Genomic DNA, 16,253 nt, shown 5'->3' with positions numbered 1-16,253 from the left:
AATCTGTGTTCCCTCGCTGGCTGTTGTGAGACACTTGTTGCACACTGCAGTAAGCTAGATTGATTTTAGAATATCATATTAATAAATGCTGGGTGGCTTGTGTTGATAAATGGCATGCAATTAATTTTAAAATGTATTGTATGATGGAGAAAATGCTGTATTACAGTGTTTTCTCTGAAGCATGGTACTCTCGGAAAATCAAGGAAACTAGATTTAAACAATAAGACTAAACGTGTTGAGCTATATAACAATAATTCGTTTTCTGTCTATAAATGTAACCAAACAGTTGTTCCCTTGTCTAATAAAACATGTAATATATTAAAGCGTCTTTAGTGTTTCCATGGTTTCTACAAAATAAAACCGGAAACCGAGGGTAACGCGGATATGACGCCATTGACAGGCGACTCCCGGACACGTCCCATATCCTTGGTTAAAATCGTGATTTTCTCACGATTTACAAATAGTTGGAAACATTTGGGATATTTAAAGTACTCAACTGAACAAAACACTGGCCTAGTGGTTTTTGGATATTTTACTGCAAAAATCTTACATATTGTAGCTTTAAGGTAACTTGAACGTTGCATAAAATCTGCACTTCTTCTAAATCAGAAAAAAAGTTCATTTTAAAACAAAATGTCTATAGCAGTGTTCATTTAAAATTTAGCCATTGAATTCATGGTAGATTTAAAATCCTGTTTTATCCTGAAGGGAGATCCCAGAATAGAACAACACATTAAACGGAGCTTAAAACAAAGCACACAGTGAGAGCTTGGGGTATAAAGTACTGGAGGAGGGGCTGGAGAAGTGGTTTCACTGTGAGAGACATGGCAGCTTGTCTGTGAAAACAGGAAAATACCTGATACCTTTCTTTTTAATGCACTCTATTAGTCAGATCACTATTTGTTGTTCTGAGAGAGTTTCTACCTTTGTTTCTTTGACTACAGCAAACAATGGGTTAACATGATTCTCAACCCAAACTGTCCAGCAGGGGTAATTCATCTGTTTGAATATGGAAAAAGAAAAGAATCAATATCACAGGTAAACATTTGTGCTGACAAAGCCATTCAACAGTGCATGAACTGGTCATTCAGATTCAGCCACCTGTCAGCCTCACAGAAATTAATGTTCTAATGGCTATTGAGGGATGGCTTATTATGCATATAGCCGAAAGGCATTTGGGTAAACAAGAGAAGATAACCGATACCTTTCTTTTTAATGGACTTTATGGTATGCTGACTGTTCTACTTCCTTTGCAGATTAGTCAGACCACTGTCGACCACAATGTTGTGTGCTTTACTGAGGCAGAGCCAGCTGCCTGTTTTCCAGTCAATAAGCGAGGTTATATTCTCTCAACCAAAACAGCAGCAACAACATTTTTTCTGAATACAGAGAAGAGATTAAAAAATCTATGCCACAACAATGACACAGGCAAAGCCATTGAACATGGATATAAAGTGCAACTCATTCTGATTAACTTGAATGGTACTCTAAGGAACATGCCCCAAAAATTCATTTTATATCCCGGTTTCACAGACAAGGCTTAAGCCTAGTCCCAGACTAAAATGCATGTTTTTTTTTTCTAAGGCACGTTTATAAAAGCTACTTAAATGCCCTAATTAAACTAATGTGCTTACTCCTGGCTTAGATTAAGACCTGTCTGTGTTTTCATGTAGGCTATAGTGTTAGTGTACGATACTCCTAGATGGAAGATGTCTTTAACTGCACAGACTCATTCAAATTCACATGCGTTGAACTTAACGAAGACCTTCTTCATCGCTGGCAATATCATGGTTTGGCAGGTTGTTTAAATTGACTAGATCAATATTCACTTCATCCAGTGCTAATTTGTCTCATTATTTTGAGAAACCACTCCAAACAATTCAGTGCATAAATTGACTGTCTGATTGATTCAGACGGAATTGCACTAACTAATTCAAACCGTTTTGACCTTTTCACGTAAAGAACCAATTCTAAAGTGATTCATTCACAAATCCTGCATCGAAAAATAGGAGACACAAGCCATGATTGCTTTAACATTGTTTAGGAAAATATTTATCCTGTCGGTATATCTCCCTCATCAAACAAGGAGTTTTAGATTTATCAATAAAACTCGCAGCCAGCACTGGAAGGCCCTGTTTACACCTGGTATTAAGATGCGTTTTTGGTCAATCGGATCACAAGTAGAGGGAGACATTCCTGTTTATGCCTGGGGGGCATACCATGATGGTAGTTAAACAAACTCAGTGTTACAGGATTAGTTTTGAGTTGACAAAACCAAACCAATCCAATCAAGCTTTGTTGGTACCATGATGCTGAACACTGCTAAAAGCCAAACTACTTTAATGGCGCCTAAAACCCAGGGTTGGCGGAAACTAAACTGAAACATACCTGGCTAGCCATCTAAACCGGCTTCATGGTATAGGCCCCTGGTGTTTTAGGCCCCGTCCACACGGAGATGCGTTTCTGTGTATACGTACAAATTTTGTATCAGACAGGCGTTTCGTCCATGCGGATCTGGCGTTTTCGGAAGGTGAAACTGCTATTTTTTGAAACTGGGTCCCAGAGTGGATAAATCTGAAAACACCGCCTTTGCGTTTTCGTGGGTACAGCCAGTCCATATATTTTGCAAAACAATTAAGTCATCACCCCATGTGTCGACCCTAGTCAGACACTGCTAACAGCACACATACCTGCAAACTAGTTGCTTTTCTGCAAAATTCGCCGTTTTGAATCAAAATAGGTCATTTATGTGAATAAATGGGTGGGATGGGTGTCAGGGTGAATTTGCAGGCACAATAAACCTAACAAGAATCGAAAATGGGCTACTTTCCCATAGACTGCAGAGCATATGTGTCTCGAGCTGTCGTGATCTTTTTTGGCGCTCTGTGGCGTGACTGACACATCGCTGTAGCACGTGAACCGATCATCTCTTCCGCTTTACAATACGAAATAAACGTGAATAAATATCCGAAGGTATGTTGAAAGATACAGTACAACTTACCGAAATCCATATCATGTCACATTAATCGATCAATCAGTGTTTCAACCGCGGAAAGGCGTTAATAAAACAGCTTGTAAAAATGTCATATTTACCTGTATCATTAACCTCAGAAAAGCCGTTCAATGTCCAAAAACTCGCTAGTCAGCTACAAAAATGAACTTAGAGAGGAGCATTTTGATATATATCCACTGTGACTAGGCTATTGCATATTTATTGTACTTAACATGTGCTTCAATATTGAATGTATAAATCTGTTTTATGACAGCCACCATTTAAATGTTTAGGCCTATATAAAAACGAGTAGAAACATAATTATGTCATTAAAAATGTATTAGTTATAACGTTACTATAAAAACTTCTTTGTGTAATTTATATTTAAGTAGCATACAAATCAATTAATTTTAACCTTTAATAATATAATGATGTACTGACTGGTTCCCTGTATAGTTTACAGCATTAGTTGAGAGATTTTTTTCTTTGAGGAAATTTGCCATGTGCTGCACCTGATAGGCCCCAGATTAATCAATATTGAATTGAAGGTAATCAAATTGAAATCAAATCGCAAGCTTCTGAATCAAAATCAAATCCAATTGTGAAATTTGTGTCAATGCCCAGCCCTAGTGTCAATAAATGTTTTTAATTTTTTTTTTTTTTTACTTGAAGCAAATTTTTCCACTTAACAGCAACAACAACAACAATAGCAGACTCTAGATGCTTGTGTTCGTGCTGCAGAAGCTACTGAGCCAAAAAAAAAGTGTTATTTCTAAGCTTTACTAAAGTTTGTATACAGCGCGCAAGGTTTATGCGCATGCTCCAAGTCTTATTCTCTGTTTTAAGTGTATCTCTGTGGCAGAATTACAGCGCCACATACTGGTCTGGCATGTATACTACATCGTTTTGAGTCGTTTCAGTGGTTTCGTGTGTACGCAGATATTTCTTGAGACGAGGAAAAAAAAAGATCGGATAGGGAAAGATCTGGCTTTGTGTGGATGGGGCCTTAATCCATCTCTTTTGTCCACTTTCAACCACTTCTGTCCTGATTTCTTTGAGTGGAGGGTCTATGTGTGGGTAAAGCGTGCACGATAGGCAAGCGTTGTGTACACTTGTGGACTGAATGTGAGAGGTCAGACAGAGGTCCTTGTTCCTTAAAAGAAACTTAAATTAATGAAGGGAGTCATCATAAATATATGTGATACTGTTTGCTAGGGTTGGGAATTTTTTTACAACACGTTGAACCTTGAAGCAGATGGACTACAGCAGCAGAAGCACATGAAATTAGCTGCAGAGCAGGATTTCTGGTGAACTGGTTTGGGGGGGGAAAACGTGCTTATCCTCATTAACTTTGAGCATCGAGAAGACTCAACCCTCACACCTAATTCTTTATCATTTACTTATTATATTTGTCTTTTTTTGACAGACCGCACTGAAACCCACCTAAAACATATGACCGAAACACACTCAAAACCTACCCTTACGCCTGAAACACATTTAAAACCTATCTTTACCCTTAAAAACCCTTTCAATCGGGAACCTACATACAACAAATCGGGTTTCCAGGGCGACACGGGGATGGGGAGTCACCATAGATATATCTAGAGCGTGGCTTCTGACGTCACATTTGGATGTGGGGGGAGTTGGATGTCCACCGCAGGCTGCAGCGAGCCCTACTTGCACCGGGTGCACCTACTGTCAGCTAAGAACAGGAAACTGAGCCTGCAATTCACACATGCTCACCAAACTTGGACAATAGAAGATTGGAAAATGTTTTGCCTGGTCTGATGAGTCTCGCTTTCTGATGCAACATTCAGATGGCAGGGTCAGAAACTGACGTAAACAATATGAAAGCATGGATCCATTCTGCCTTAAATCAACGTTTTAGGCTGGTGGTGGTGTAATGGTGTGGGGGATATTTTTTGGCACACTTTGGGCCCCTTAGTACCAACTGAGCATCGATTAAACACCACAGCCTATCTGAGTATTGTTGCTGACCATGTCCATCCCTTTACGACCACAGTGTACCCATTATCTGATGGCTATTTCCAGCAGGATAACGCGTCATGTCACAAGGCTCAAATCATCTCAATCTGGTTTCTTGAACATCACAATTCAATAAACTCAAATGGCCTCCACAGTCACAAGCTCTCAATCCAATAGAGCACCTTTGGGACGTGGTGGAACGGTCTCCTAGTCAGCAATATGATATTTGCTGATGCCTCAAAACATGATACGATTTGATTAGATTCAGGGGCCTGATAAAAAAATAAAAAAATAAATTAAAAAAAATTATTTTAGTATTTTAAATAATTTAGAAAAATAAATGGGGAATCACACATAGGATCATCAATCACCTGATAAGAGCTCATAATTAGCTTGAGATAAATGAGATAAACAGTGACATCTGTTAAATGTGCAAATCTAGTAATCAAATTAGGATATACACACAATCTTTGGATAAATATACAAACATTTATCCAAAGAAATCTAAAAAATAATAATATATTTGATGACAGCTCAGTTTGACAATTTGACATCTTTTTATAACAACCAAACAAATCTTCTAGTGTATCTTAAATATATTATTTGATCAGATCATTGATCCAAATCGATGTATTGTAACAGCCCTAATATATATCCATTGTTATTTAGGCCCCACTGACTTTTAAAATATCTTCTTTTGTGTTGCACATAAGAAAGAAAGTAATACATGTTTGGGATAACATGGGGGTGAGTAAATAACAGAAATTTTTTTTTTGGTGGAACAATGCCTTTAAAACTGTTTGTGAGCACAGAAGCAAAATCCTCTAGAGCTTAAATGCATCTCCACCTGCCTTGAGCAAAATCCACCATAAAACCAGGACTCTTCACATTTGGGTGCCCCAGTTTGAGCATCTATCACCTAATTCTCATGGCTCATGGTATCAAGGCTATTCACAGTTGCTGGGTCTCTAGAGCCACTGCCCTGCAGCTTTTTAAAAGGGTGTCCTGCTCTACTTACTCCTCATAGACAGAACTGGGAGAAATGGCGGGGGTAGTCAGAAATAAAGGGTGTCCTAAAAATTAGGAGGAATGGGACAGCAGGATCTGTATATTACAGTATATGTTGCCTTGCTATTTTGTGTTTCATGAGTTCACTCTTACAAATAATCAGAATAAAACGTATGCGTATTTGGCGTGCTGTCTGAGGGAAGGGCTCCGAGCTCTGTATTTTGGCTTGAACCCAGAGTACTTCTCCTGTACCTCGGGTTAGGATAGTAACCAGGCGAGTGTGAGGAGACGGGGAGGTGGAGGGATGCAGAAAACTGCTGAGGAACGTAGGTGAGTCGGCTATGTTTATATATATATATATATATATATATATATATATATATAGGCCTTATCTCTTGCTGATTGATTAGGCAATTTGAACCTGTTTTTGCTATAGAGTACCTTACTCTGTCCCTTTCTCAGCAGATCATGTTGAGTGGAATGAGCCAGAGGTTGGCATGCATGCTGTGTCAAGGTACTCCACTCTCTCCGGTAATTAAGGGGGTCTGGGCTCTGCTCTGCTACTGCAGTCTAATTAACGTTAATCACCGTAGGCTTCCTCTGGGGCTGACTTCTGTTCTGCATTTATATAGCAAGAATCTGTGCAAGTCTCACTCTAAGGATCAGCTGCCAGTTCAGATGAGAGAAGGGTAAGACGTCTCACAGCAGGTATAGGTCTGTCTTATCACTAGCCTTGCCCTCTAATCATTCCATGGTTGCCGGTGCTAATGTCCAATGTCTTGGAATACTGTCTCCAAGAGAAGAACTTGAACTGTACCATAAAAATGAAAATGAGCATGTAAACAAATGACGCACTAAGAGAAACAGAGAGGAGAATAATTACTAAGGAGAAAAAAAGGAATGTGCCTGTGGCCACAAGGCCAAAAGAAAAGTGTTCTATTAAATAAAAATGAATTCAGGGATTGGGAAACCTCTTCCAGTCCTGTTTCAATTTTTCTTGCTGACTTAAATTACATTAAAAAAAATACATATTACATAAATCCACTTATGTGTATGTACCAAAATGCTCTATTACTATATGTTCCCAATTTCTTATTCTGTCTTGAAATATTCCAGCACTTATCCACCTTATTTTTCAATGCAGAAGTAAGCTATTTCCTGTGAAAGTGTATATTATATTAAAAAATGGCTTGCTCTTATGTTAAAAATAAGGTGGGCAGAACTGACACTGACAGTAAACATTACAATCAGAGGAAATCCCAGCATTACATTTTTAAAGGGTTAGTTCACCCAAAAATTAAATTTCTGTCATTCATTACTCACTCTCATGTCCTTCAGTTCAAGGTACATTCAAGGTCCAGAAAGGTAATAAAGACATCAATAAAATAATCAACGTGACTACAGTGGTTCAATGTTAATGTTATGCAGCGACGAAAATACTTTTTGTGCGCAAAAAAAACAAAACAAAAATAACGACTTTATTCAACAATTTCTTCTCTTCCGTGTCAGTCTCCTATGCTGTTTATGTTGCAGCACTTCCAGGTTCTACATCAGAACTCCGACTCACTATTGGCCGGCTCCTGCGTCAGCAGCACACGTATGCGTCATGATGCTCACATGTACAGTACTGAGTCGGAATGACAGGGGAGAGAAATTCAACAAGAAATTGTTGAATAAATTCGTTATTTTTGTTTTGTGTTTGTGCACAAAAAGTATTCTCGTAGCTTCATAACATTAAGGTTGAACCACATTAGTCATGTCGACTATTTTAATGATGTCTTTACTACTTTTCTGGACCTTGAATGTGATAATTACGTTGATTTCTATGGACTTCTCGGATTTCATCAAAAATATCTTAATTTGTGTTCCGAAGATGAATGAAGGTTTTACAGGTTTGGAACGACATGAGGGTGAGTAATTAATGACAGAAATTTCATTTTTGGGTGAACTAACCCTTTAAGGAGCTTTTTGTCCTATGAAAGACACAGGTAGCAGAAATATTCAGTTTTAGCTGATGTGTTCAGTTTAAAAGCTGGACCAGGCATCAGTTAAGTCTCTTTCCATTTAAATAGCCATGATTAATGACTCAGCATAAAGGAACAACAAATAACACACAGAGGGACCTGTTATATACCTAACCATTCTCTGTCCAAGCTTCTGGAGCCCTGGTTCACCCAGCAAAGCACACACAGTGTGCAACCTCGCCTGAACAAAAACACCCAGTTTATTATAACAGATGGTGCGCTTGACTTGTAATGTGACCAAACGGCACAATACATTATTGTGCACATTATTATGATTACGTAACGGGTACAAAAAAACTATTGTCATTTGATTTGACGTGTTTAACCTTTGGTGCGTGTATATTTTTCTGTCCATGCAGAGATCTGATGAATGAGTACTATCCATTTCAATTACATCATTATCTTTTGTACCCATACAATTTTATTTAATTCCTGTGATAGCAAAGTCTTCAGTGTCACATGATCCTTCAGAAATCATTCTAATTGTCTCATTTGGTACTCAAGAAACATTTCTTATTATTAATGTTGAAAACAGTTGTGCTGCTTAATATGTTTGTGGACACCCTGATACATTTTTCAGGATTCTTTGAGTAATAGAAAGTTCAAAAGAACAGCATTTATTTTAAATAGAAATCTTTTTGTCTTTACTGTCAATTTTGATCAATTTAATGAGTCCTTGTTTTAATTAAAAAAAAAACATAATGACCCCAACTTTTGAACTGTAGTGTACATTTGAGCTTTATCTAATATCCTTTTTGCCTGTTTAACTTTTACCTATATGTCCCTTAAATTATTATATAAATTTCTTATATCACCAGTGCTTTTTTAAAAGGTGACCCCCAGACCAAATCAGGACTGTCAGTTATTTTTAAATGACCTTTAGATTGATAACAAGGAAATCATCTCTGCCTGATACTGTACATTAGAGAAGTCAAAGCGGAGCTCAGTACCATTCAATTGTCATCAGTTAGTGGTCCTTTGTCCAGATCTGGACCCAGCCAAGCGTGTTTAAGACTTTTCTGGCCAGATTTCAGCAACATTAGTTTTAAATATGAACTAGCACATAGGCACTTTCAATTGTGTCTTATCCAAATGTGCAAAATTTGCAGGACACAGAAAGAATTTTCCTCAGTGATTGGGATGGTTATAGAGAAACAAGTAGAAATAGGCATTTCCCCCCCAATTTATTTCTTATGTAAATATACTCTACAATGGATTTTTTTCCCTTGTGGATTAATATTCTCAAATATATACCCAGATTTTTTAAATATTTTTCCTCAGTTTTAATATTTTTGTAAAAAAAAAAAAAAAAAAAAAATTTAATTGACTTTGGAAAATGTTTGATCATCTTAAATTTTCATCTGCCGCCCACGCAAGAACATAATTGAAGAGCCCTGTCTTTTTGATTAATTATTGAAAGTCATGATAACAGATTTAATCTGGTCAACTCTGTTGGTTCTGTGGTTTGTTTCCTCTCCCAAATGATTCCTAAACCCCCTTTTAATGTCTTGATGGCAAACAAGATACATTTGATGAGCATCTTCCAGATTTCATGCTACACAAGTTTAAAATGAAAGTTTGCCCCAACACTTTATGTCCATACCTTCTATACTATTTTTTTTTTTTTTAGAATACATATGGTTGTCCCTAATTTTCTTATTAAACATTTCTCTGTTAAGAACTGTATACAATCAAAGCTAGTCATTATCCATTCAAATGACTCTCTATTAGCAAAAACAAGGAATCTAAGAACTTGTTTTGTTCCTAATTAGGCTGTTTCGAGATCTGCCAAGGGGCAGGTAGGACAGCCTTGTAGTGATTCAGTGTGGAGAGGCAGGAAAGTGCTTTCTGCTCTTTGTTTGTGACAGTATGGGAACAGTGGGTGAGCGGGTCGGGGCTGGAGGGAGTCAAGGTGTTGAGGTGAAGGTGATAATGTGTGAATCCTCCCTCTCTGCAGGTAAAGAAACAAGAGTCGGAGGTGGGAGGTCATGTGATGTTACTGTGACAAACTCATCACAGCCAGGCCAAAACAGAAAAAAACTGAAAAAGACAGTTGGAATGCCTGACCTGCAGGACAGCATGGAGTTGTCAGATTTTCTGTACATCATGACAAAGAGAAAACTCTTCTCTCTGATAACCAGATAAATCCGAGATAACCAGATAAATCCCTAGCAGCAACCATTCTCTGTCCCACAATGGTGGGATTTCCATTGGGAGAGCCTGCAGGACTTCTCCAATCATTTAGTCCACTTAAACCAGTTAAAGAGCATTTTCATTCATTTTTGAGGGCAACACCCACATTTCAAAATCCAATCAACAACCAACGGATAGAACCAAGCCCTCACCCTTCATTTTTTCCTTTTCGATAATTAGTTACACTTCGACGTATGTCACAATACAGAAGAAAAGATCTGTCATTATTTGTTTTATTGCGATTTTAATTCCCATATGCGATATGCACATGACGCAGTATCAGATTCCAGTTATTTCCATGTATTTTTTTATTCTGTACAATCAGAAATAAAATCTTACTATTTATCCCAAACAGCTGTGTCGCTGATACTTTCCTATCCCACTATAAGCTTTTAACTGGATCTGTATTTTTACAACACCAATGACCTGAATTTTTTTACTAAATCAAATGTTCCATACTGTAATAGACCTGCAACTAGCTTTTTCTCATCTAATCACATTTAAAAATTTTGGATTGCAGCACTTTTAATAATTCATCACTTGTTTTGTACTTTACCTTTATACGCAAGTTACTTCGGAGTAAATGTATCTCCTAAATAAATCCATCTTTCATTATATTGCTCATGAAAAAAGTTCAAGCCCCATTATTTAACCATTTATTTTATATTTGTTTAAAAAAATTGTTGCTAATCACAGTGAGGGAAAAGTGAGAATTGCTTTGTTTCTCACAAGACAAGTGTGACGAGATAACCAGATAAATCCCTACCATTCTCTGTCCCACAATGGTGGGATTTCCATTGGGAGAGCCTGGAAGGAAGTCTGGGAGACATGCCAATTCCCTCATCCAGGAATCAGCCAGCAGGTGCATTCACATATCGACCAGTGCATTAATTATCAACACTTTTCCTGTTGTTGTACAAGGTAAGGCCCACTGGAGCACATAATGGCCGAGATGGTCTCATGGGAGAATGGGACATTATGGGAATATCACATAGCACAACTGGGAAGACACTTGAGTATGGGCTGCATTTTAGCAAACTGCTTTTGCTGTTTGTATAATTCATCTGGTATATGAATAATATGTGGTATAAGTTGAGGTTTGTGTTTACCCAGACAGCCTGGTTAACTATTTTGTTAATCACTATTAGCCTCCAAACTAGGTAAACCTTTGGGAACTAATAACAACTCTCACTTTTCATAATGTGCTTGAATATTTTTATTTCATTCCAATGTTTTATTCATATATTAGCATATATTTTGTCACTGGATAAACAAAACTGCACACTAAATGATGGAATTGTATGAAATACAACACCGACACATGGGGCAAACATGTACATAGACAAATCATCATCCGAAAGCCTCCAGAGAAGTTTGTCGCGTTTTCCTGACATCTCCCGAGGAAGACCAGCTTTCATCGGTTTCAGCAGAGCTCTGAAACCGTTGCCATGACAACTTATTCCCAAGACATACACTGTAAAAAGCAGCATCTTGCCTGCCAAGGACATGAAAATATCAGGTGCCTTTGGGAACCAGTGCAAACATCTGCCAGATGACAACAGGATAACAACTCTGTCTCTCTTTCACTCTTTTGCTCTTGTCTTTGTCTCTCAATCCCATGCTCCCACACACGTGCAGGAACAATAAACATAAAGAATGTCTGAGGCATGTCCATCGTGTGTTGGGTAAAGCCTGCAGTTCATTCAGATGCATGACTCATTTTTTTTACTAATTCAGATGTGCTGAATAGCTGATTCACTGATTGTTGAAAATGCTATAAGGCTGACTTGCTCAGATCTGATTCAGAGCACTTCACAAACACTTCGCCACATTATTATTCAATATACAAATAATTTCAGGAAATTAATAATATTTCAATTATTAATATCCAAAACAATATTATGTGCCACATTATTTTGCATATTTTGACAAAATGTTAAGTAAACCTGTCATCTTTAAATATAACATCAAATAAATTAATGTTTTGGGAATATTGTTTACAATTAAAATACAAATAATCTACAAACGTGAAAGTGGTACCATATGGTCACACCAAAATTTATTCAGACACCTTGAACATTTCATTCATTAATACAGTTTATTCACTACAGTTTAAAAAAATTGTAATAAAATATGACAAGATCTCAGAGTTAAACTGTGTCAGAAAAAAAAACTTAAGCAATAAGATAACACTTAAGCAAAACATGGTCAGGTCAAAGTGTCTGAATAATTTTTGTTCCCAAATTTTTATCAATTTTACTGGTAGTCCACTGTATGAAGAATTTTTGGGTTTAATATGTCACAGTTTACTTTATTTTCCTATCCTCACTAAATGGACTATAGTGTCCTGCACCCACTAATAGAATTTATCAAAAATATCAAAAATGTCTGAATAATTTTTGGCTTGACTGTATATTTCTTGTTGCAAAAAAAATGCATACTCCCTTGTTAGTAATAGCACACTTTGAGAGATTGATTGATTGATTTCTGACATAAATCTACTCTACTTCTAACTGTGCATCGACATTCCTTGACTGGTTTATCAGCGTCCTGTAGCCTATAGGGTGCAATACCCAGATCTTAGCAGTGGTCCTGGTCCATTTTACTCCTATTAAACAGGCATAAAACAAATAGGACAATCTCATAATTGTCCAAATCAGACTGGCCTTGTAATTGGCTTAAATAGACTGCATAAAAGTCTATTGAACACATTTGGCTGACATTTTTATCCAAATCAACTTAAATTGCATTGAAGTATACATTTTATCAGTTTTTGCATTCCCTGGAATCGAAACCATGCCCTTGGCTTTGCTAGTGCCTTGCTGTTTGAGCTACAGCATACGGCAAATACCTTACACATTACAACAGCTAATGCCCACTATAAAAGTCTGACAGGAGGACCAAACTAATGCTCGACACATAACACTAAATCATCTAGCATCTCAAGTGCTGTCACTCAGACCTGCTGATCAGAATGATGTTATCGGCCTTGTGTGTCTTATCTCAAAGCAGCATGGGCACATAAATAAAGAAAAGCCTTTGCTTCGTGATGTATTCTCTTTAATGTTCTCCCAGAGTGATTAATTTGTGCACGAGCACGCCCGCGGCGTGGAAGGGATCTCACGGCGCGTGGAACAGCAGTATTGCAGTCAGAGGAGCTGTCGATCAATGCTACATGCAAGACGCCTGGAATGACTGCACATGTTTTCCCCAGGGTGACTGAATTTAGTCGCTTCAGTTTGATATAGGCCTATCGCTAATAATGCTAAAGAAAAAGCAAGGAATATAATTCAATCAAACACACTGTCAAATATATAGACAACCAGTTGCTTCTTGTTTGTTTCAATAGCTACAGACCTATGTGATCAGTTTTTTAGCCTTTTAGCAGGTTGTGAAAGTGACATCAAAATGCATGTTGGTTTCAAACATTAAAAAATACTATAGTTTACAACTATAAACATTTTGAATTAATGGCAAGTGATGGTGTAACTGTAAGTATCAAGTTAAACATACTAAAATACTTTCTTTGCACCTTGGATACATGTACATGCTACTTCATTATTTTCCAATAAATAAATTAATATTTTCAACATATTTTTCAAGATTAAATATATTTTTTAACGAATTTAAAATTATTTTTTGAGTCATGGAGTATATTTTCTTATAGGGTCACTTAATTTGACCTGGAAAAAAAAGGTCACGAGGACCTAAAGAGGTCTTCTCCGTTTTATGTTTTTCTTGTCACATGACAAAATGGCCACTTCCATGTTGGTTAAGCCATGATGACTTGGATTTGGCGGACAAATGTTTTTAAATGTTAATATACATTTATATGCTTCACTGTTCGTTTTCAAGAGATAATAAAAGTTTACGTCAAACTCAACTATTTATTAGGCCTAATTCATAACATAAACTCAAGAAAACGTTAATATAGACAGGCTGTTCTTATCCAATGCAACATGTGCTTAGATATGTTACGAATAGTGGATTCCAGGGCTAAAGACAGGGCTGCCACATTAAAACATGTTCATAACTCACCCTTGCATATTTCGAAGAATATGGATCTTCAAAGAGCGCCCAAACACGACGCTGCCAACGTTGCCACAACCCTGCACCTTTGGCGTCAGGTGAGTCGCCGAGGGCCAGGCGTTTAGTCATCTCAAGTTCCTCGTCTCCATCCCCTGGATCACCCAAAACTTCTGTGTCCATATCATCGTTGCCCATTTCAGCTGGCCCTCCACCGAAACTGTCCAGTGCCTCTTCGGCTTCACGGTGCTGCCGGTACGTCATCCAGCAGCAGGGCTCCACATCTGTCTCATCGATGCCCCAGAAGGCCAACTCTTCCTCATAAAGAGGGCCACAAACATCAGCGGGGCAATGCAACTTGCCAGTCCTATAATAATTGAGAATGTGTGCAAAAACTCCGGGGTGGCGGTCAAAGAAAAACTCGTCGATCTGGGCGTCATAGTCAAAGTGACTGTGGGCATCGGGCTCGGCGAGCCAGGCTAAACGAGTGCCGGGGAGAGTGCGCAGGGTGCTGCGGTAGGTCTGGTGTCGAATCCCTCCCACGTTAATCACAACACGGTCTTTCTCGTCGCCCTGGCCCATCTCGTCGCTTAGGCATGTCTCGAGCCCGGGCCAGGCATTAAAATGCTGAAAGACCCGGAGGATACATGTGCGCAATTGTTAGGCAACGGAAAAAGGACACTGAAATGAATAAACGCAGAAAAAACAGGTGCGCAAAGGCAACTCAGCTGCAGCAAATCGGTGCATGAGCGTTTGATGTTCTTGTCAGGTGAATAAGAGATTGCTTCCAGATGCCGAGAGAAAATTAGAAAATAAAGACGTTAAACAAAACAAATTCATGCAGAGAATGTCATAAATCTGCGCTCCACACCATCAGGTCCAGATGAGGCGCGAGGCTGGTGGCTTGTGGTGCACCGCTGGTGGCGTGTGTGTGTGTGTGTGTGTGTGTGTGGTTCTGAACGGACAGCTCCAAGGCGCACGCTTTTTTCCCCCCTCTCTCCAAAACGAGACACATGAACTGCCGTGATTCCCTGTAGACGACTCCTCAAATCCGACAAAGTGGAGGGATCGAGGCTACACGGAAACGGTCACATTTTAAGCGGTTTTTCGATCTGACATCAGTCGTTTTCTTCTAAGCATGTCCAGATGCCCATGACCAGAAGCCGTTTGTTGACAAACACGACAGACATCACATCTAGAAAATGTTTTGCCACTGGATGTGTAGCTATACTTAACACAGGAGACGTCAGCTTTGAAGTGGAAGAGGAGGGGTCCTTTAAAAATCTTCTTTTGTCTCCACAATGTCCAGTTTGGCGAGGACATCCGGTGTTTGTTCAGAAGTGATTGATCGTATCCTCTTTATTTCCACCATATGAATATGTTCTCATTTTCCGCGCGTGCCTGTCGATGCGAGTGGAGCGAGACTCGTCATTCCTGCGGAGAGACAACATGAGCCTTCTCTAGAGCCCACCGACGCGCATGCGCAATTGCTGAGTGGCTCAGTCGACGCGTGCACGAGATCAGATATTGGGATGGTTTCAGACGGTGGAAAGCTCTATTCAGAGCGACATGCAATATTATTCAGAAGACAAAGCTTGCAAAAGCGTTGCGCCTTGCTGTGCTTTCCCTCCCCTCATTATCTCGTTTCTGCAGGACTGTTCATGAGATGTAGTATAGCTTACACACTGCACACAAAACATATTTGCTAAATTGAAAGTCCAGAATAAACAATAACATTAAGTGTGATTTAGGGTCAGAAATTAAATAGGGTTTGGGGCAAAAAAAGCCGACATACCCCAGATTTAAATTTGGGGGTAAATATAGCACACTTTATTTGTTATCTAGCTTAAAGTGTTAGTTCACCCAAAAATGTAAATTCTGTCATTAATTACTCATGTTGTTCTACACCTGTAAGACCTTCGTTCATCTTCGGAACACAAATGAAGATATTTTTGATAAAATCCGATGGCTCAGTGAGGCCTGCATTGACAGCAAGTTAATTTACACTTTCAGTGCCCAGAAAG

General features: G+C 38.5%; 1 protein-coding gene across 4 annotated transcripts in view; it reads right to left on the bottom strand.

Annotated features, from left to right (window-relative positions):
- The window catches only part of kcnc1a (potassium voltage-gated channel, Shaw-related subfamily, member 1a), a 56,295-nt gene extending 40,250 nt beyond the window's left edge, over positions 1-16,045 (bottom strand). Inside the window, exon 1 of one of the 4 annotated variants that reach the window (XM_051898734.1) lies at positions 14,242-16,045. In XM_051898734.1, coding sequence (XP_051754694.1) covers positions 14,242-14,811 — 570 coding nt within the window. In that variant the 5' untranslated portion in view covers positions 14,812-16,045. The remainder of the gene's footprint in view (positions 1-14,241) is intronic. The other 3 variants (XM_051898732.1, XM_051898733.1, XM_051898731.1) reach the window with 3 other exon arrangements.
- Between the last annotated feature and the right edge of the window lie 208 nt (positions 16,046-16,253).

This window comes from Ctenopharyngodon idella, chromosome 7 (genome assembly GCF_019924925.1).
Source record: "Ctenopharyngodon idella isolate HZGC_01 chromosome 7, HZGC01, whole genome shotgun sequence".
Lineage (NCBI taxonomy): Eukaryota > Metazoa > Chordata > Actinopteri > Cypriniformes > Xenocyprididae > Ctenopharyngodon > Ctenopharyngodon idella.
Note: the sequence above shows the minus strand (reverse complement) of the source record. Positions and strands in the feature narration are given on the sequence as shown.